General features: G+C 40.3%; 1 protein-coding gene across 1 annotated transcript in view; it reads right to left on the bottom strand.

Moving 5' to 3' along the window:
* Positions 1 to 23,345, bottom strand: part of IKZF3 (IKAROS family zinc finger 3) — a gene marked incomplete at both ends in the record, with an annotated part of 32,642 nt that overhangs the window by 3,794 nt on the left and 5,503 nt on the right. Inside the window, 4 exons of the mRNA XM_082494774.1 lie at positions 2,448 to 2,564; positions 8,896 to 9,012; positions 10,740 to 10,907; positions 11,590 to 11,850. Coding sequence (XP_082350900.1) covers positions 2,448 to 2,564; positions 8,896 to 9,012; positions 10,740 to 10,907; positions 11,590 to 11,850 — 663 coding nt within the window. The remainder of the gene's footprint in view (positions 1 to 2,447; positions 2,565 to 8,895; positions 9,013 to 10,739; positions 10,908 to 11,589; positions 11,851 to 23,345) is intronic.

Below are 23,345 nucleotides of genomic sequence, written 5' to 3'. Positions count from 1 at the left end.
CGGTCTGCTGATCTGTGTCCCTGTTTGAGGCTTGTACTTAGAATCACACAATCATAGAACTGCTGAGGTTGGAAGGGACCTTTAAGATCATCAAGTCCAACCATTAACCTACCCTGACAAAACCGCTTCTAAACCATGCCCCCAGGTACCACCTCTACCCTTTTTTTAAACACCTCCAGGGATGGCAAATCCACCACCTCTCTGGGCAGCCTCTTCCAATGTTTAATAATCCTTTCAGTGAAAAATTTTTTCCTAATATCTAATCTAAATCTCATCCGACATAACTTGAACCCATTTCCTCTCGTCCTATCACTTGTCACCAGGGAGAAGAGGTCAGCTCCCATCTCTCTACAACCTCCTTTCAGGTACTTGTACAAAGCGATAAGGTCTCCCCTCTACTTGTGCACGAGGTAGCTACTGAAGATGAAAATGTGAAAAAATAAAGTGGGCAAGACTCCTGGTACTTGTATGGATCTCTGTAGAGCCCTCAAATAATAATAAAGTTGTTTCTTTTTTTTCTGGTCAATAGACTTCATTCACAGAAATGAGCCAAACAAAGATGCCTTGTTAGTATACATCTCTATCCTGTCTTCCTGACAAAATGAAAAATCAGCAGCCGTTCTGAGAACGCCGTTTCCCAAGAAATCACAAAGCTGTCCTGGCAGATTTGCACTCCTACACATACAGTTCAGAAAGTCACAGAAGTCAAATCAAGGTCGGGCAGACCGCTTTTGCAAACGTACTTCCCAGGGATAAAAGGGACCAAGTGAGTAATTTTTTCACACGTCACCCAACAAGAACATGCCAATCACATAGGTTCTAGAAAAACACTAAGTTTCAGAAATCAGTTATTTTGTTCCTTTAGGTGAACTGCCCTGGATCCTCCAACTTCTCCACAAAACCCCTTGCATGACACGGTATCAGTTCATGCCATCTGCAGACCATGTTACTGAGCACAATCACAAATCAAAAAAGGATCTATTCCATACGGTAAAACAAATCAGAAAACCACTCGTGCTTAACTTTAAGTGTAAGCTGAGCGGTTGCGTCCTGCTGTAGGATGTGTTTAATAAAATACATAAAGATTGACTTGGTAACAGTTGTAAAACAAGATAGGGTGAAGCTGATCTCAGTGCTAAAAAAATAGGAAGCCCAAGATTTTGAAAAACATTTGCATTAGTATTACTGTTTGAATCACAGCATGACATGTAAGGTCTAAATCACACAGTCAACAGTTTCAGTATTAAGTACCCAAAGGCGCTCGGATGGAGTGTGCTGGGGTTACTTCACTCCCGTACAAACAGGTGACCTTTTTAAAGCCATACTAAGATGTCTAAATAAAAGTTACCAGTTTTCATAGATGAAAGTCCAGTGCTACCCACCAAATCCAGCAAGAGCTCCATTACCTTCAAAAATTAAGTTGCGTTTATGGATTTAGCAGCATACCTTTACCTAGGTTTGGCCCTTAGCCCCAGACGTTCAAGACAGGTCCTCAGAACATCCCTCTTCCAGGTGGGGCGGTCCGACAGCGCCCGATCCCCGCCTGCACACGCAGCCCCACGCTTCTCCCCTCCCCAGTCATGTGTGTCAACACCCGCCACCACGCAGGCCCCTGCTCTGAGGGTAACGTTTATATTAAGAAAAAGAAGCGCCCGGTACCTTTTGTAACCCTACAGAATATAACAATTAAGGCATTATTAGCGCTAATATTATATAACTGCTGACTAAGTCAGGTCTCTGCTCAGGACACAAGAGTTGCGTTTTATTTTCTTAAAAGGCAAGTTAATGAACTAAGACTAGCCAAGAGGATCGGGCGTGCGCTGAAACACAAAACCTGCCAAACTAGTATTTAAGATGCATGCAAAACTCTGATCATATAAAATCAAATGCAAAGAGAATGCTGTGGAAACGTCTTGTTGCTTAAATTACCACAAGAAAGGATTTGATATTTTTTAAACATATTCAAATTCAGCAGGATGACTAACAGAAATCCAATACTTTTCTGTCTTTAGGCCTTATTCCACACATGCATCCTGCAAGCATCTTCAACTCCTGATGACTAGAAAGGCCGCTCAGCTCTTAACAGCATTAAGCCTTCCCGTTCTTTTCCTGCAAAGAGCCTAGCAGAGAACATTTCAAATGCACAGGTACAGAAAACAACACATGGAAACTCATAAAATATATTTATAAATTGCCTACACAAATAGACACAAAGCACAATAGTAGCTGCCATCTAACGGAATATACTCTTTTTATTTTAACCAAAACCCCGCAACAAATCACTAAAAACATATCAGAATAATTCAAGTTACTGTATTTATATTCTTTTGTATTAGATTAGATTATAAGCTTGAGAAGGATATTTAAAATAAGCAGAGGCATTGTACTATAGGTTACCAACTTGCACATATTTAACTGTTGCACATGAAAAGGTTTTTTGTTCTTACCAATAAATTTCTGAGGCATTGAGCTTTTTCGCTTTGCCACGTTGCTTGCTAGCCTGTCCAGCACAAGGGCTCTTTCACTCCCCATCTCTGCCTTGATGTGCCTTGCCTCCACGCTTGCTAGTTTGGAAAATGTGAAAAGAGAAGAAAAAAAAAAAAAAAAAAAAAAAAAAACCAACACGTAGGTGAAAAGGAAAAAAAAAAGAAAAAAAGAAAAAAAAAAAGGAAGAGATGAATGGTTTAATCTCCGGAGTTTGCCACACCAACTGGGAGGAAACAGTTTGGAGATCTGATGTAAACTTGTTTTGCTTTTTCTGTCGTCTTTGCTCTTTGCATCTTGGGCACCAGTTGCGGTCAGTGGAACCAAGCACAGAAACAGACACTAATCTTGCAGTCCTGAGCTCATGCAAGGAGAGCATAAACCATACAAACCCAATATCTTCATTAGCAAGAGGAAGTGTAAAACAAACTGGCTGGAAGGGTTGGTTACAAAACGTAGATGGAGACAGAACCTCCGTCAGCCTTTCTTTTTTATTCTGAGTAAGATTGTGCGACACCTGCGGACTGGCACAGTGCTTCAAAACTTCAACATAAGATATTCAGTGCTCCTGCTACACTTTTTAGATATCAGTCATACGTAGATGTCTTCTTAACTAATGACTAAGAAACTTGTATAAAATATATCAGTGTTTCATTAAAATAAAAATATTATAATCTTTCAATATTCACGTCTAACTCCTTTTTTTTCAGGTCTCACTATCACCAAATGCTACAGCTAAAACTAATTAAGAATGTTTTCTCTCTGGCACACTCGTAAGCATTAGCGTTAGGGGTTTTAAAGCTCGTTACAACCTCCAGAATTTCTAATTTTAGGAAAAGTACCCGTGCTGTATGACCACTCCCTTGAGACTGGGCCACTGACTGTTTTAAGGATCTTCCCATTTTCCAGCGTCCTCCTTTAGCCGTGCTCACCAGTGCCCAGCATTTCACGGAAATGACTGTTTGCTCGCGCCTCATGGAGGCTGCACAGGCTTTTGAGTTGGATCAGCCAAGCTGAAGGACTGCCACCTCATATCGTTACCGCCAGACTAATATTGAATGTAACCGCTGCGGCTTCCCCCCAAAAAGCTTGTTCTCGCCTGAAGAACAAAGTACCGGTAGTGGTACTTTTATATTAAAAAGTAGCGCTAGGAGTTTCAGCATTAGGGACCACCATGGTGAAAACCGGACACATTTTACGAGGCTGCCCATGCCTTTAGGAGTTGGTATCTAAGCAGAGGAAAACAAAGACAAGGAAGGGTGATTTACTTTCCCAAGGTAACACAAAAGGTTAGATCTGACCGTGAAAGAATCCTGGCTGCTATGTTGTTGTCCTATTGCACCAGCACACCTAAATATATGAAGCATACGTAAGAGAGAAGGAGGAAAATGATACAAGCACTTTGGTATCACTCCAGTCCTGTTTTATTAAGTATAGGACTTAAATTGCAGTTTGCTAAGCACAGCGAGGGATAAAAATGCAGTATCATCCTTCCATAGCTTAGTGTGCAGCATTTCCCTATGCATTTCAAACTCAGTCACTCCTTACTTGTTTATTATTGCTGTTATTGATATCATACGAGTTTCAGTCAGCACAAACCATGACTCACCAAACCTCAGCCAGAACTATTTGTTAATGTTTCTTCAGCATTTTGAAAATGTAAAGCGCTTCATAAGTACTCGATGCCACAAATGCTAGCTACGAATATGACTCAGGATGGATGGGATAACAGGGCTCAACTCAGCACCACCTTAGTCCTGTTTCATCAGGGCATAACCCCACGGTATACACGTTAACTAGAACCACAGAGGGCATGCGTGCACAATGCCTTAAAGGTAATAACATGCTGCCTTTCTAGTCTGATTTTTATTCCAACCTACTCTCGTACCTTTAGAGGCTTACATAAATATATTCATCAACTGCTAAAAACGCATCCGCTTCCAGCATGAAATACCAAGACGCTACGTAAGAGTTTACATAAAGTGAGACAAAACATCAGATGAAGTTGAAACTATAAGGGAAAGTTAGGTAGGCAGATAATCATCCGTTTGGATTTTGGCCAGAAGTTCTAGTTAATTCTTGAGAATAATGTTAATTTCAGAACTTCTGTTTAACTCTCATGCTCTAAAAACTGGAATAGGCTTTCTGAGCTTTTTATATTATCTTTAGATAACTGCAGTTCAAGGTCTGAACTATCCCTAACCCAGAAAGCTTGTAATCTCGACAGGATCACTGCAAAAGTCATTAATAATAGTAATTTAAATTTTAAAAACCCCAACAACTCACAACTACCCTGAACAAGATAATAATACAAACAGTGCTGTATATTCAAAAATCTACTCAAAAATCTATGTTGTAAAGAAAAAAAGAAGCAAGCAAGCACAATTCACCCGTGTCATAAAAGCAGCTCCTCGGTCCCTACCATTTCTCCCTTTGTCTTATTCTTCTAGTTCCTCTTTTTCTCAGTCTTTAACTTCATGAGTTGTACTCATGTTCTATTAAAGCTTTAATTTCACATTGTCAGAATCTTGTTCTCTATCTGCTGACAGAACTCAAAGAGTGGAGTTTCTCTAAGTCCTCTTAGCCAGCCCTACAAACACACTGGGAGTGACACGTAGCATACCAGCGACTGCTTGTCTTGCCAATGTTATTTATGTGCCACCGAGGGAACTTTATTAAATTAGTGTCAAGAGGGCAGACCAGCGGCTTCCTGCAGAGGTAACAATAGTCTTTACTCAGACAAGATTGCTGAAGAGACAGTAACTATTGACCTACATAATATGCTCTGGGACATCTGTAAGTATCAATCTTCCAGCTTGATGTCTGTCTGCCATTTTATTTTAATGCTGAGGGTCCTTCCTTTCACATTAAGGTTTTCTACTCCTTGCTAACGGCCATTTTTGCCTGAAAAAAAAATAAATCTCTCTATTTATGGGCCACAAAATGTCTTTGACAACGTCTTCATAATGCAGCCTTAGGGAAACAGTATCTGCTCCCATTGTGACACAGTGGTTACACTGGTTCTCTCCCACAACACTGCTCTCCTTACCCAAAAGCTAAATTAAAATTATCTCACCATCTCTTTCTTCTGGATTACTTGTTAAACAATTCAAGAATAATATTTAGTATTTAGGAAACATTTTAATCCCTCAAAATCCTCTAAAGACTTCTTGACAGAGAGAAATAATCATGCTCTGTCTCCCTCTTCAATGACCTTACCCACTAGATGATTCCACTGCATATTGTGACATGAGTTTAAAGAATTAATTATCTAGCTATTACATATATCTAAAATAAATTTCAGGCTGGACTGACAGAAATGGTCAAGTGCTTTGCTCAAAGTTACATTGAGAAAAAATGAATAGCTATAAAGAAAATCTAGACTTCCAAAGCACTTAACCTATTTCAGCTTGTGATCTCAAAATGTCCTGCGAGCTAAATACTTCTGATGGTTCAACTGCATGGCCAGAAACCAACTGAAACTCTAAGGATGCTGAAGGCAAGTCTGCAGACCAAACAGATCGCCCTCTTCCCTCCTCTTCAGATCTGATCAGTGCTCTCGCATGTGCCTCTGGAATTACATAGGAAGTTAAGCTCCTAACCACGGTGTTTTACGCGCTGGTAGGATGGGGTTTAGCTCCAATGTCCTGACCACCTTTAAACTTGGGTCACCGTCTCCTACTTAGCTAACGCTAGCAACTGATTACGGCCTTCCCTGATCACCACCTGCGATGTCTCCGTGGTGCTTCCGAGTACTGTTGCCTACCTCAGTGCTGCGTACGTCTCAGTTGTGATCTTACCTTTATAAAACACTTCCAGAAGAAAATTTTTGTGCAAATGTGATTTACCCGTTATGAATGACTACTTATGTTTTTGAGTAATCACTGGCTGATGAGCCACCTCTCTACAGCAGTGCTGTCACCTAGCCATCATGTCATGCTGTAGATGTACAGAGAGCGGATACTCTTCTTCCAGCCCAAAGCACGAACACACGATCGTGTAGCTCGTACTGAATTGTTTCCATAATGTGGTTTCTGTCACACCGTAAATGTGAGCATAATTTTTAGAACATGCGGGCATCGTTAACAAAACCCTAAAGTACAAAGCAGAGCTCAAATTAGAGGCATTGCTTCCTGTAGCATCTCTATGTGGTCACTAAATAATGGAGAGTGGAACAGAGAGGTGGGTTATTGTGCAATGAGAAGAATGTCACCAGAGATTGTTATCAGGGACTGAGCAATGCTCTAGCAATATTGTTACATAAAACCTTTATTTCAGAAATATTTCCATACTGCTTCATTTGGAACATGCAAACCTCATACTAAAAAGCAACTAGAATGGTTACTGCAGTCCTGATGCTTTTCAATGTCTTAATTAACTATTGGATGATGGCACGTAGAGCATACTTGTGCTTAAGGATTGCTCCAGGTGAGAAGGTTGCAAGGACTTCAGAAAAGCACCAAAACTCTAAGAGATGTGTACAAGCAGGAAAATGGTCAGGAATCAAAACCCGATGTTCACTAAACATAAGTGCAAAATGCTACACCAAATGAGATGCACTAAATGAGCTCCTCAGGTCCTTTCCAGCCTTCTCTCTCTCTGATTCTGTCCTCTAACATAGTGCTGATACCAGAGAATTGAATGGAAATGCCTGAGCAAGACTGGAGTTCCTGTTTTTCATAAAACTTACTACTCTACTAAAAAAACTGCAATATTTTTGAAAATGCGAAGAACTTAAAGGCATAGGGTACAGCCACATCATGTCGTACTGGAAATTTACATTTCCTCTGTGACCAATTTAAGGCATACTGTACCAGTGCAGTGAGTACTGCATAGCAGATTCTGGATAAGTGAAATGTTGCTATTCTGAAATGAATATAAACCATGAGAATCATTTAAAAGCAGAAATCTATAGTAGGTATCATGTTTTCCATTTTCACGTGGTGGACATCTCCGAGTGATTGCCATCATGGGAGTATGTACTGTAACATAAAACCACAGTTACAATATGTATGGGTTCTCATGAAAACCAAAACTTGCTGACATTCTGATAACCATTTACTTTTACTAATGCTCTAAAAACCATGTCATTTGCTGAAAAGAAGATAGCCCACAAAAAACTATAAAACTCTAACTTTGTTAAATCATTGTTTCTTTATGGCAGTTTTTGTGTGCGCACGTGTCATAAAGCCTGATACACCAACCTACTCGCTCTGCACAAGAACTCTTGTACCCACAGAGCTCTCATCGTATATCAACGGGTCTTCATACTGGTTTTCAGGCCCAGCTTGTGATGATGCCTGCAGAACCTCTGCATGATAATCATATACTAAATACAATGGTTTCTTATAATTATTAAAGGGCCTTGGTAAACATTGTCGTCTCTCTAAGTATATTTTTACATTTTAGTTTTCTTCTCTGAAAACTCAGTCTAACATTTTCCTTGTAAAGAAAGTTCTATTTGAAATTCCCAATCACAACTCGGAAGCTCCAGTCCTTAAACTATTGTTTAGTTTGTTTTTTTTTTAAGGCTGCATAGCGGAAGAACGGGAACCTGAATTCTGAAATTGTAGCCTCAGCTCTGCTACAGACTAGTGGTATAATCTTTTGGGAGGTCACGGCCGCTCCCTGACTCGGAATGGAAAAAGGAATTCTTTCCTGACTTGCTGGCCTCTTGTGGGACTTAAATCACACAAGTTCATTTTAGGATTTAAGACATTCAGGTGAAGCAGGCTCAAAGACTATGGCAGTTATTTTTCCTCAAAGTATTCTCCGAGCTGCAGCACTGAGACTGTGAAAAGGAAAATAAGAAAAACTGTGTTTTCAAACATTTTACCTTCAGCCTTTTTCAAAGACAGCTCTATACTTAAAGAAGTCCCTCACCTCGCACTACCTCCTGAGCTGATCTATCAGCCACCTGCAGGATACCACACCATTTCCATATCCTAGATCCATGCCACTAAAACTTCTGCAAATTCTAACTGATTCTGACCAACAGAGCTTATTCTAAAGAAAAGGAAGCGGACTGAGACATATGAACAACTGTTGTCAACAACCATGGGAATCAGCCCATCCAATAAAATAAGCCACATAATAGCACTTATGTAGGAATAATTTAACTTACTGCGAGTGTCACCTACAGAAATGCTGCGCACAAGGTATTTTAGAGGTTTTATTCAAAGTAACTGTGAAATAAAAAAGTGATTAAAATAAAAGCATTCTTTAACTAGTTGCCTGAGGGATGCATTAAACCAGACCCTTGTATAAAATGTTACAGCCCCTCAGGTTATTGAAAATGATTGTAGTAAAAACTGTTCTCAGGCTGTGAATTAACAGCTTACCAGATGCCCTTTTTTAAGCACTGTAATGTACCGAAAAAAACCCAAAATCGCTGTAATGTTATAAACTCACCAGCCTCGCACATGCCAGCATTCTGCAAATAAGTACGGCACCGCTCCTTGTGCTCCTCTAATGAGCTCCTTTGCTTGTAGCTCCTTCCGCAAAACTCACATTTGTATGGCTTCTCCACTAGAAAAATAAGAGAGCAGTATAAAATAACTACAAGAGACTACTAAAACACTGTCTCTCTGACATTCAAGCATACAGTTACTAATAGCATATATTCAGCTCATGGAGAATGCTTTAAATTTCTGTTAAGTTTATGAGCACTGTCGTCATCACAAAATTAGAGTTACATAAGGGTGAAACCCACTGCACACGCAGAGTTCCTGCAAGGCCCTCTTCAGCCCCTAAGCTCAGCACCAGAAAAGAACAGGACTTAAAATCAGACACTGTTCCCAGGAGCTCAGGTTCCTAGAGCCCTGCTCCAGCTCACAAGTTTTCTTGGCGTAACTTCCAGAGGGAAGGCCAACTGTACCGCTGCTAAACTGGGACTGCAAGTGTCCTAACTGCCTGACCTAGGTCTGTCTACGCAGGGTTTTTCAAGGATTTCATGAAACTGATGCAGTTAAACCAAACCAAAACCATATGTGAGGTTCATTTCATTTCCAAAGGCATTTATTGTAAAGTGAATTATGTTCCTAATTCATTTAAGCTAAAGTGAACCTGTTTGAAACTCAAGCTCCCCACACAGCCTTTCCCAGCGCCTCACACACAAGGACTGGAAGCACTCCCTAAATTATCTCACTACCTTTTTGTGAACAGACATCCTCTAACACACCTAGGCAAAATACCATCCCTGTACAGCACAAATAAAACTAGCCTTGCCTTGTATACGGTGCAAAAAGACCATACTCCCTACTGCTAATGCAATTGTTCACTTATTTATGTGATTCACTTGAAGAGATTTTCGTTATACTGTTTAATAAGCCAGGTCTTAAAACTTCAGTCACAATAACCACACGATGAGTCTGAAGCATGATGTTTTTAGCATTGTGCTGGTGGGGGACAGTCACCACCACTGTGCTGGGTCTTGATGAAATCAGAATCTCATTTATCCATGTCAGATAATCTCATTTTTAACTTTGATTCTTTGTGAGGTTGAACTTTTTTTTTTCTGTAAAGTGCAGAGCAGAGATAACATCTATCATCTAGAATAAATGTTTTCTTTCTAGGCCCCTGCGTAACACAGGATATACACAAATCAAAGGGTAAGCACAACTTGGCTCTTGTAGAACCGGGGGAACTAAGATTAATCAATTTGTACCTGGCTTGTTATTCAAGTCACCTCAGCTCTGTGCCTCCATTTCTCCCGTCTGTAAAATGGATGGAACACCCTAACAGTCTTGAGAAAAAACACTGGCATTTGTCGAGCACATTAAGACCTTCAGATGAAAGGCACTACACAACAGCGAGGTGTTAACTGGCAATAGAGTTGTGCTGTCCTGTATTATGCTCCTAGAGCTATCCCAGCAGCTCAGGATAGGAACGGAAGGAAGTCCCAGCAAAGCACATCTTCGTGCAACTCCTCAAGTTCAGAGCTTGCTGGCATAGCTAGCTCCACTCATTGGAAAATACCAAGGAGTTATTTTGTGCGAGTGGGTATCGAGTCTGGCCGTTTCTCACAGCATGCAGCTGTGACAGCGCGTTTCCCTGTGCCTTTTTTCTGCATTAAGAGCGGAGCTGACTCCTGAGATGGTTCCATCAGCACAGCAGGCAGAGTGAGTGGTCACCGCTATTTGTTGACTCTTCAAAACTAGACCGGCTGAGCAAACTTTGCTGACTGACTATTTTCCACGCCTAGTGTCCTAGTGACACACATGTAAAACACATGAAGTGTCTTTGAAGTCACTTACCAGAATGTGTCCTTAAGTGACCTGTTAGCGCATCCCTCCTTTGGCAGGCATAACTGCAAAGATGACATTTAAAAGGCTTTTCCCCTGTATGTAGTTTAATGTGGCGGAGGAGGTTACCCTTCTGAGTAAAGGAAGCTCCGCACTGATTACACTGGAATGGCCGTTCACCTTAAAATGACATACAAAAAAGGACATTTAATGGTTACGTGGGTATCATGCTATCCTCATACCTTTCCTTTTTGGAAGAGGAAAGAATGAGATACTGGATCAATTTCTTTCTATAGAAACACACACAGCCTTTCCGTTGACTTCAGTGGGAGTTACATGCAGCTCTGGTGTCAGAGCTTCTTGTAACGTGTGTATGACTATGGAAAACACTGTACAGTTTTTCCATGGACATAAGTGTTCTGGCGGAGGCTGATTCCAACAAGCTAGCAATTTTTAGAATAAAAAAAAGTCTCATCTTACTGCAGGTCGAAACTTAAGATGCTTATTTGTTTGTTGCCAAAGTACAGCACAAAGAGAAATACTTATACAGACTGACAATGGCAGCACAAAACCAATCTAACTTGTGGTTTGTGCCTGACATACTTAAATGACATAGTGCCTTTCATCCAAAATTCTTAAAATGCCTCACAAATATGCTTTTACTAACATTCAATCCTGATAAGAAGAAAGGTGGGTAAAGTGAGGCACAGAAAAGCGAGCAACTTGCTAGGGATCATGTGGCGTCAAGGACTGAACAAAGAAATCCGGATTTTGGTATCCTTTTTTAAAATAAGCAGTCTAGATTACAAATTATTATCCTTTCAGAATTCAGCTCTTACAAGAATAATATAGGGATATTTACCAGTGTGGCTACGTTTATGAACCATCAAGACATTGAGGCTAATGCAGGCTAATCCACAGATATCACAATTCATTTTTCCACTAGCTGGCCTGACGTTGTCATATGAACCAGAATGTCTTTCCAGTTTAATGCTTTCGTATTCATTATATTCTCTGGGATAGGTGTAAGGCATTTCAGATTCTTCTGCGTTTTCCATAGGCTCTGAATTTAAAGCACTCTCCTCTCTTTCACTGTATTCACCTTTCACTTTAACCACATCATCTGCAGGTAAAACAAAGCATAAAAGTGAAAAAATGCTCATCTTAGGCACAATGAAGTATCTTAGGAAAAAAAATCACCAAAAATTACATAAAATTACATTATCCATCTTCCTAAAAGTTTTACTTCAACACCCAAAGATGCAGAAATGCAGTTGAGACATGGAGCTTCATTGGTCATATACACTTAGTGATACTCACTGTGAGATAACCTTTAAAAATATTGACCTGCCTGTTAATTACCTTTGAGGGATAATTTCCTCCTACAGATTATAAAAGTATAATGCAGTACAAATGTCTCCTGCAATTACAGGGTACTGTTCAGGATTCAAAAGAAAGTACTTATTCTCACAACTCACAATTAGCCTACAGAAATTAGTGTCTCAGGCTGTTCCTGTGAATTGGAAATACATAAAGACACAAATTAAAAAGGATACTCGTATCTTCCTGTGGAACCTCTGGTGCTTGAAACATGCCCAGGAAATACGCCTAATCCAGTACAAGACTTCCAGTGCTCCCATGGTATAGATTTTCATCAGGTAATCCTAATCAATAATCCTAATTTTCACTTGAAAATTACAATTTTTATCCAAAGATCTCAAATGTGTGGGGAGCATCCAATAATCTTGATACCTGAACCATAAGGTTACTATGTGAGTAAAACTAGCAGAGGCAGTGCAAAGACTTCCTGATGAATAAACGTAACCCAGAAACGTTAAAAGATTTGTCCGAAGTCCTATTGCAAGTGTGTGGCAAAGAACCCAAAGACTCACGAAGATCAGCGTCCATGGCCTTTGAACGGGATCCTGGACCTGGAGCCACGTCCAGAGAAAACTAAAGACATTGCCTTAAATGATTGCAATTTCATGACAAGAGGAGAATGTAACAAGTAGCTAATAATTTACTAACAATAATGCTCTGATATAAAAATACAAGCAAATTGGTCACACTATATAAACAGCTGACGATTTCCAACTTAGGTTGCGGAATTTCCTTCCCACTATTAGCTCCGGCATTACCCTCACTTGCATTAAAATCCTTATTAATTGACAGGACAGCTTTTTTTCTGCTTAAAGCTGACTTTTCCATCTAGACAAGAGCTAGGCTATGGATGAAACTTGGGTTATGCCTCAAGCTACCAAGTGAAGAAAAGCACGAAGAGATAAAAAACATAGTTTCCTGTTTGAAAGTATTGTTCTCATGGCCACCTGCTCCTCTCTCAAACTGAGGGTTCGACAGTTAAATATGGCACTTAATCACTTGTCCTTTCTCCAAAGTGCAGAACATGGACTGCTGAATATGTATTAGCTCTGGTTCTGAGTAATAAACCACATCAAATGCCGAGAACAAACAATGGGTGACAGTGAAAATGAGGTGGCAACATAAAAGCGGCACTAAAAAATAAAGATCTGGCAACAAATACTTTAATGAAATCAAAACTTTCAACTATATTTTAGCGATAAAATCACTCCTCTATCCTAAATGCTTGCACTAACCCCAGCCAATCTATCTTACTTTGGGTTGAAGTGAGGTGGAAGAAACAGGTGGGTGATAATTTCTTCATTCTATGCAAGAATCCACAGTAGCATGGAAAACTCTGAGATTCCCCTTGGTGCTCTCCCTGGACGATGATATCCACAGAAGGATGGCTTTTTCCCCCATATTGTGTGGTTTTATCCCCCTATCCGAGATGTTTTTTACAGGTTGGTATCGGGACTGACTTCCCTGTTCCCAGAAGAGCTCATGCAGGTTTGGAGGTTTTCTCAGAGGGTCACCGGGAGGTTTGGATTCACCTACAAATGCGCCATTTTTCTCTGCGCCTTCTTCAGTACTAGCTCTGCTTCACACCCCGGGGATTCCTACTTCCACTGAAACAGGGTTTCCTCTGCAGGTACCTTCTGCTGCCAGCTTCATGTCTGAGGGTGCAAGGGTGATCCTGCTATCAAGACTCCTTCAAAATTAGCTTATGCATCCATTTCCATCAATCTAAGGAAAAAATATTGCCAGTTGCTGAAATCAGCTTTCAACAGAATCTCTTTTCCCAAAAAAAAAAAAGGTTTTTTGGTGAGTTGGTTGTTTTTTTCCCCTTCTCAAAACAAGACAGTTCCAAAATAATTTGCTACATCCTGCACAGCATGGTAAAAGGAAGTACACATTGCAGCTGCACCTTGCTGGTACTTTCAGAAACAATTTCAATTCCCACTTTCTACTTAACGTCTCACCTTTCGTCCGCATCAAATGCGATTGCTTAGCAGCGGAGGACTGGTTGTAACCTCCAACGGAGAAGACTTCTCTACCGTTTTCTACTGTTTCTCACCACAAGTTCATGGCTCACAGCTTTTCACTCTTTTACAGAGCTATGCCAGTGCTCATGTAGCATAGCGAGAACGCTGGTTTGAGTTCCCCGTGGCAAGCACTTGCTGACTGGCACAAACTGGGCAAGCCATCCTATGGTTCCACTGAGGAAAATAATTACCTCTGCATTTTCCACATTGCATGCTGACTGCTCGCAATACTTGTGTTTTCTTATAGTAGCAGAGAAGGACGCAGCTGAGTTCTGAGCAAGGCTTTTCCACCACCGCCTCCCCCCAGCAACCACCACCGCCGCTCCAGCTGTCGGTGATATCCCACCAAAGCCCGAGCGCTCTTCAGTTTGCATGTGGGCACTTGAAGAACCTCAACGGAAAAATTCACCTTCTGATGACTGAGAACAACAGACAGCAGAAGGAAAGAGGCTTATTTTTAACCAAAGACATGTTAGAAGGGTTGGAATTTTTCTGTCCTAACACACCTGTTATTGTTTATAGAGTCTACCCTGCCTTCCTGACAGCAGTGCGGAAGCAAGCTTTGGCACAGAGCAGTCTGAGGAAAAGACAGCTCGGTACAGGCCAACCCAAAATTAACCAAGTGGTTGCAGAGGTCTGAAGCAACCAAATTCCTTTTTCAGCCCTGACTTTTTCTCTGCGTACTGGCACGCACAGGGAATACTGTGAGATCGGGAGATTGGCAGCTGTGTGGAAGGGTTGTATCTGTCACTAAAAAATCATATCAACATATTTTGATGAGATTAGGGAGTTTCCGGGCTGGTCCAACTGAGCCAAGAGGAAGGCGGCTGTAACTTCAAGTAGAAAAGGGAAATTTAGCTGAGGAAAAACACAATTATCCCTAACAACACTAACAAAGTTCCTCCAGTTGAAAAAAAAAGAAGTGCTTAGGAAAGCAAAGAGGTTGTAAGAGGAAAAAACCATTAATGGTGTCCGACCCAGGTAGCTATTTTTCTTGAGGCAGTTCATGAAGGTAATATACACTGCAGAAAAAAATGTTGTAGATTTTACACAACAAAGTACCAGTGTGATGCGTTAAGGCTGATGCACATGGTTTCATTTCCTGGGGAGATGATTACAAGATGAAAGACGTACTCCAGAGTAATATTTTTGTTTCACCTGAAACACTGTAAAAACAATGGGTTCTGGAAAAAATCCAAAATAAAGCTGTGGTGGCAACTTCAGACTGAGTCACCACATGAACAGTGATTGTATATGTTCTATAAAATGCATGAATAAAAAAAGAAGTCAATAGGAGCAAACAATTAGGACAAGCTAGAGTGTTATCTTAGCTATTCTCTCTAGGAGGAAGTCTCCGAAGGAAAACCCCCTAATTACTATATTTAATCCAAGACCTTGGCATCAAATATAGAGAAAAGAATGTAAGTTTTGTACTGTTGTTAAGCAAAGTTTGCCAGTAGTGTTATGAAAAGCACAAAGAATAAAAACCAGAAGCTATTAAAGACAACGGCACAAAAGGGTGATGTTGCTCAAGTGTTTTACAAGGAGTGGGGTCATAATCATGAAATCCTCAGCACATGCAAAAAGTCAACTGGATAACAAAGAAACTTAATCATCTTAATGTGGCATTTTAATGATGCTGCTGATTTGCTATGCCAATTCAGAGATAATGAGCCCCTAATGCTACAGATGTTCAGCCAGACTAAAGGAAAAAAAAAGAAAAAAGAAAAGCTTTTCTTGTATGCCATTTCCTAACTATCCAATTAAACAAATTGTGAAAGCATATAAATAGTTTACCAGGTTTTGACAGCTGTTAATAGGATTCAGATGCCAAAGAACAAGAAGGGAGTCTATACGTGTGCATATTGAAGGATTCTTGTGACTACCTGGATTTGACAGGTATTAACAGATGATTCATCACCATTATCTCCACAAATTGTTCCCAGAAATAGCAGTATAAAACGAAAACTGAGCGTACACATACTAGAGTTGGTCCCCTCCCAGAATGCGAGATTCCTTTACCTAAACCAGCTTAAAACAGAACAGACACACGTGGTGAAACTCAAAAAGTCAGCAGAGTTTTCAAATTAAAGTCAGTATCCTGCACGTTTATGAAAAACACCTCTACAACGGAATTAACGCATTGTGGGGGAAGATATGTCATGAAGCAAAAGCCATCCCTATTCCTTAACGAATAAAGAGAGGTTTGCAGTACATCCCATCAAAATTGTAAACTGGAAAAAAAAAATCAATGCTATATCTAAGCTTTTTTCCTTAAATAACTAGAAGAACGCAATTACACATGATATACATGTATATATTGAAAATTTTGAGACTATAAGCCACTGACTCCAGTGATGAGCTCCCTTTTTGACAACAGCAGCGATGCTTTTATGAGATCATTGTTTGCCAACAAAGGAAGAAGCAATCACCTAGAAGCTTTCAGCTAGACAGCAGTGGCAGCAACAGTCATGAAGACGTAGTGGCAATGAACAAGTACTCCCTCGTACAGTGCATACGCCACTGGACTTGTCCCACTCAGGTGTCCCCACAGCGGAGGTGCCCTTTTTGTGTCACTACAGGCCAAAGCAGATTCTTCTGCCCTACAAATCCCCAGTACTGCATACAGTACTTCCATTCTACAACGCACTGGAAATCCACAGATTTCACTTCCTTGACTTACTAAAAATTATTACTTGGACAAACTGGCTTTGATTTTATTTTATCATTGTGCCTTCCAGTATTTTCTTACTACTGTTGTTCGCTATCTGTTTTTGTACAAAACCCAAGCATCTATTTTGTCCAGATGCTCTATAGAGCATACTTAAGTGGTAATTCCTAAATGAACCAGTGTAGTATGCACCTGGTGGAAATTTCACTTCTAAAAATAGGAGAGAAACTTTCATAATTCCCCTTTGTGGAGTGCATGCTGTATGGCAATGAGTTTCCTTGTTTTTATTGTGACTTGAAACAAAAATAGAAACAAATCAAATTGAAATGCAGCACTGAGAGCTGGGAAAAAAAACCAACCAAACCAAGCAACGTTTTCCAAGCACTCGGATGTGTATTTTCTACTTCATTAAAACCAGTATCTTTCCATCATTAAAACACAGTATAATTTATCTAATTGTATAATTAATTGCAACAACAACAACAAAAATCAAACAACACACATCATCTCCAAGCTCATGTAAGCCAGGAAACTTGAATTACTTAACTGGTTGAAGCATCTTATTCAAATTCAAGGATTTTTCTTATTAAATTGTATATTCCTGTGTAAATCTATAATTTCATACCTGATATTTCCCATCTATTACCGATTTCTGCCTAATAATAATCTTTCATTCAAAAGGTTTCCAAAATATGTTATACTAACAGAAATAGTGATAAAGGAAAATTGTTATCCAAAACTGAGTGCTACCAAAGCTGGAGTTAAACAGGACGACTGCAGAGCAACACCAGGCCATGCTTTAGGGAAGGAAATGAAAAATAAGGCATTTAAGTGAAACTACAAACAGAATTTGGGGAAGCAGAATGTTATTACCTGAGACAATATGACTAGGGGCTAGAAAACTATGGTTAGTAGTATGCTAAAACTATCACAAGGTTTATTTTTTTTTATTATTAAAAAAGTGTCAATAGCTTGCTGGTCTTCCTCAACTGCCTCTACCCCCAGTGTTGCACAGAGGACCAGAGGGAACACCATCCCACATCCCCGGGCCTACAGTGCCCAGATTTTCCAAACCCTGTCCCAGATGAATTTTGTTTCATTTATGACACCTGTTAACATTATCCTTTCCAATCTTAGTATCTTTAAAGTCTCCCTCTTAAAAAAAAAAAGTAAAACACAGAAAAAGATGAAACAGTACAAGTTCTTCCCTTCTGTTACCGTTAAGATAACATCACTCATAGAAAACATTTCTAAAATTACAATTCCTAAAGTCCAGAAAGCCAGATACAATCACAACCGTTAAATCAGACTTCAATTAGACAGTTAATCAGAGAACATCTGGACCTAACAGTCAGACTGAAAAAGGCCACATGTTAAATTCAGATAATCACCTTCATTAGTTATATCAAGGGACCTATTACTAATCTGACCACTCAGGCATGATGGGCTCTGGTCAACTGCTTTTTCAAATGAACTTCAAATCTGAGAAGTTGAAAGTGTAGTTTCATTTAGCCTTTTTTAATTCTTCTCCCAAAAGTCTTTCTTACAATGCAATATACTTTTGTGGTTTAGACTAGAAAATTATCACATGAAGAGAAAATATAATATGAAGAAGGGGGAAATACATGATAAATATCAATGGAATTTTAACACCTATGAACTGAAGACAGGAGCTTGGTTAAGATGTTGCTCAAAATCCTTGAACACCATAACCTTCACAAAACTAAGTGTATTGATTTGTGTATTGATTTGATTCAACTATAAAAAAAAAATCCAGTAGTAAATAATCTACATTCGGAGACTTGAATTTTAGATTACAAGTACATTCTCTCCAAATTGAGGTTTTTATAATTAAATTATTGTGATTTACTTTTAGCCTGGTCTTCTATAGAAGCGTATGCATCCACTCTGTGTTCCCTTAGTCACATTCAGACCCGTACACCAAATCCAATCCTTTCTGGCAGAGGGGAAGGCTTCTCCAAATTACTCTATTCTGACAAGCGGGCTGTTCAACAGACGGCCCAGGAGTACCCACATCTCCCAGAACCACTCCTGGAGGTGGTGCTCCTGCATCAGGAGAAACAGCCGCTGTGTCTGGAACACTCGGCAGGTGAGGTGTAGCAACAGACTATTCAACAAGGATATATGGAATTGAGCTCTGAATTAAACTAAGTTCATAACAGCTTCTGCAGAGCAGCGGAAGGAACAAAACCAGGAACAAGAACTGGAGCACTTGAATGCAGAGTGATGGGAGACGGCGTTGAGAACACGGCAAAGCTAGCCTGAGGTAGCACAAGTAAAACATGGCATTGAGCACACTTTGCATAATTCAATTAGAAGTCAGCCAGCGACAAGACACAACCCCACTGGAAACTGAGCTTCATCAGTTCCAATGCTCATGGAACTATTCGCTGCATTTTAGCAAAGTTTTGACCCTTGTGCATTTATTTCTGCTTTCCGATACCTTTCCAGCAGCACAAACAGTAGTAGACCAGCTCCTTAAACTCACACATTTTGTACCAAACGAACAGTCTAGTTTGGGGGCAAAACGTGAGTCATCTTAATTAACTGATTGCCTTTCCACCAACCCATATTTCTAAAAATGGATTATTTTCTACAATGACATGTGATTTGAGTTCCTAGGGCCGTTTTATTCATTTTCACTTATTTCCTGCGGGGGGGTGAACACACCACAGCTCATCTGCCCTGGACTAGATTTTATTTCAATGCCAAAGGAATAAGTATTCCTCCCACCTTTAATTTCAAGGAGTTCTTTTGTATGAAACCAAGACACACATTGTAGAACAACTGAAGAAAAATGCAGTTTTAAAAGTTACGGAAAGGAGTCCATCTGTTGAATAACGCTGTGCATCCATTCTCCTTCCAGACCTTGTCTTGTCTGACAGCTTACACCCACAGTCAGGGTATCTCAAAAGCTACTTCTATTTTCTGCTATTATGGGTTAATTAGAATAAGAAGTAGCTGCACTTTTCTGATTATTTCAAGGCAATCGGAATATCCGAGCTTCTGTATCAGCCCTGGGTGCTCTGGGCCACCCATTGTGCAGGATAGTCTAAGCTGATGTCAATCATTACAGGCTGCGGTGACACAACTGGCTGTGTTGATGTCACTGAACGTGCTTGGCAGCATTCCTGCCGCTGACAGTACAGTACTGTAGAGCTAAAACAAAGTCAAGAGGATCTTTTGTTGATAACACTCGGATGCGACTTTCAGTTCATGCGTAGCCACCAGAGCAGAGAGACCTGACACAGTTAAGCAGCACAGACTCCTTGCCTGGTTTTAACACTTACAGAAATCCCCTGTTAAGTGAACTTCAGCACAGTGCTGCTGATGTTGTGAGATAACCCCTGAGTCCCATGAGCGGTAGGGCTCGATCTGGGCTTGGGAGATGTAATATTCTGATAAAAAACGGCACTTCCTTTTCAAGCAGATAAGTGCGTGTGCTAGCAGCACCACTGGAACCTCAGTACGCGCCTAAGCGAGGGTTTGTCATCCTCTCCTGTCTCACTCCAGCCTCTTAACCACCCCCTTTCACACACCTAAATGCAGCAGCAATTAGCATCCATAAACCGCAAATGTGGCTTCTATTTCTTTTTATTTCACAACCATGAAAGCTAGCTAACATTCGTAACACCCAGAAAGTTGTCTGCCTCAACAGATGAGGGAATTAAGACATAATTAAACACTTGTGCTTGCCTGTGACTCCCACAGGAAAGAACGTGGCTTTTTTTATTGAATTTTTAAATTAAGGTAGCTTCAACTTTGGCCACCAAAAGTAACAGTGTTGGGGGCGCACAAAGAAACAAGGGAAATTAAGTGCCTCTTCCCCTATCTGCCTCATTGCTTGTCTCTTTTCAGACTAGATACAGGAAGCACCATGGGAACGGCGTATTTTTATGGTTGCAGGCAAGCACACACCATGTGCACCACAGCATGCAGCTTCCATTCCCTTGAGGCAAAAAAAAGGTTTTTTCTTTCTTTTTTTTTTCTTGTTCTCCATCAAGCTTTTAATTAACATATTACTATCGCCTTCTGCCTGATTGTTTGCCCTATACTTAGCGATCATCATAGCTGAAGCCCTTTTAAAAGGGGTGTATAACAGGACACAAATTGGTCACCTCCATCAGCTATGACACAGACAGAATGAACGACATGTCAGCCAGTGCGTTTGCATGTGCTCAGAGAAGTATAAATATGGAATTGTTTCCTGAAAAAGTGGATTTTCTTATACGAAAAGAGGACCGTTTGTGACGGCATTTCAGCCCTATACCCTAGTTTACTTAGTGCTTTTATGAAGTTTCTGTAGCCTTTTGAAAGGACCACAGAACCAGTTTTTGCAGAGTTAGCATAAAGGCTCCACCAAACTAGAGTTAGACTACATCTAGATTTGACCGGGCTCCAACTTCTGCTCAAAGTCTCAAAATAAGTCCCCATGATGTATTTAGAGTGTGACCCATTAATAATGCAAGATTCACAAAAAACGTATAGTCCACAAAACTGGAAGATTACTACTTACTATGAATGCTTGACAAAACATGGAAAAAACAGACATTATTGTACTGAAGGAAAACATGTTATAGACATATTAAGGCGGTGGAAAGTGGGCTATCAAATGCTTGATCTCACTCTATGAGTCAGCGGCCTCATGTTCTTATGGTGGCCCTCAGCAGATGGAACAAACCCTGCAGGCATGGATCATGCAGGGCTTCAGGATAAAAAAAAGGAGAGATTTGTGCAATGCAGACTATCATCATCGATGAATTGTGAAGATACTGAAGTGGAAGTGCTCCCTCACAAAAGGGGTGGATCACGAATACCACAATTAACACTTATGAGAACCACACAAATTATTTCTCTTTAAATTTGATATGCAATGAGGGTATTAGTGACCACACCTGGCAAAGTGCCAAATAGATCTGGGTTTTTTTCTTCTTCTTCTTCTTCTTCTTTAAACAGAGAGACTTTTCAGGTGTAGGCAGGACACAGTCTATTTCCCAAGAGCCATCACCGATACCGACAATATTTCTATTCAGTGATTCTGGAGAATACTATATATTCATTTTTACCAGGGTAAGTGATCCCCGAATGATAATACTCCCACCAAGGCAGCACTGCCAGAATGTGGTTTCACTTATCTAGAAGTAAGACGGATAGTTATTGACCCACAAGGACTGCTCAGTGACTAACGTAGCTGCCACTGTTGATCTGCAATTTATATAGTAGGCATGACATGAAAGCTAAGATTATTTCTCAATTTTAGTATCCAACAACAACTGAACTGGCGCTGTTAGGACGAAATTTAAACGCACCTACTGATAGTCACACAGCCTAAAGTCCTAGCACAGCATGCTTACATATTTAAGATTTATTGTGCTTCCGGTATCAGAATGACTGTAGAGAACTGTATGTGAAGCAGTGAAGTAAACACAATATATATAATTTTGTGCCATTTTTACACTGAGATACCGTAGCTATCTTTTTTTGTACATTTAAAACAGCTTTCTCCTAGCAATCATCTCTTTATTCCTACGGTGAGAATCAAAGAATAGAGCACTGTGGTACTGAGTAGGTTCATACTCACTTTAGAAGGAATGGACGCTCTAATGGTAAGGGAGTCTATCAGACAGTGACCTGATGTTTTATTGATAGTTATAGCATTATCTTTGAGATGTAAATTTTCAGGATTTGCATTCCAGAACGAATTTTAAAGAGATTTTAAGAGATCAGCAGCAATATAAAAAATGAATGGTATATAAGAGCAGTATCAATATAAACATTCTCTCACAAGTCTTTAAGTTGTACCTGACTTAAATGTATGGAAGAGAGCCTGAGAAATGGTGCTGAAGGGCACAGGACAGTCAAGGAATGGAATAAAGACTTGCTTGATGCCATGACGCTATGCGTGCCAGTGGAATAGACAGCGCTCCTGGAATGGGAAGGTGGGGAGAAGCTAGAACAATTCCTCTTGTACGGTCAATATTGGGGTGTTTGTGAAAGAAAGCTGGCTTGCCTTATCCACAGCGTAGGGACAAGGAGGAACAAAGGGCACGGACACTGGGAAAGCAGAGGCAGAAGTGAGCTAGCACGAGTGGAAACGGCATAAGGGATGGACAAAATGCTGGAACATGGCTGTGAATATTTTATGGGCTGTGGGATCTGAAAGAGAGATCAGATGGCTTGGATGTAGACAAGGCTCAGGCCTTCCATGTTCTGTGGATAAAAACATTAAACTTCTCTTTTTAGGGTAAGCAGAGCAGAACTCAAGCCCAAGCTTTGGGGACACGAGGCATTTCATCTTAAATCAGACACCCAAATTTGGTTAGAAGATCTGTGTGCTCTCTCTCCATTGACTGTCAAGAAAGGCCAGGTGCCACTACAGTTCCAGACAGCAGTGCTGTAGATACCTAAGTGAGATTAATTTCACTCCCCTCATGCACTCTTGCTAGTGCAGCACCCCCTTGAGTGTTTTACGTTGGTTTGTACTTTGTTAATAAATAGAAAAAGTTTAATCTTTAATAATGC

Source organism: Vanellus vanellus, assembly GCF_965231255.1.
Source record: "Vanellus vanellus genome assembly, chromosome: 24".
NCBI lineage: Eukaryota > Metazoa > Chordata > Aves > Charadriiformes > Charadriidae > Vanellus > Vanellus vanellus.
This window is presented reverse-complemented; position numbering and strand designations above follow the sequence as displayed.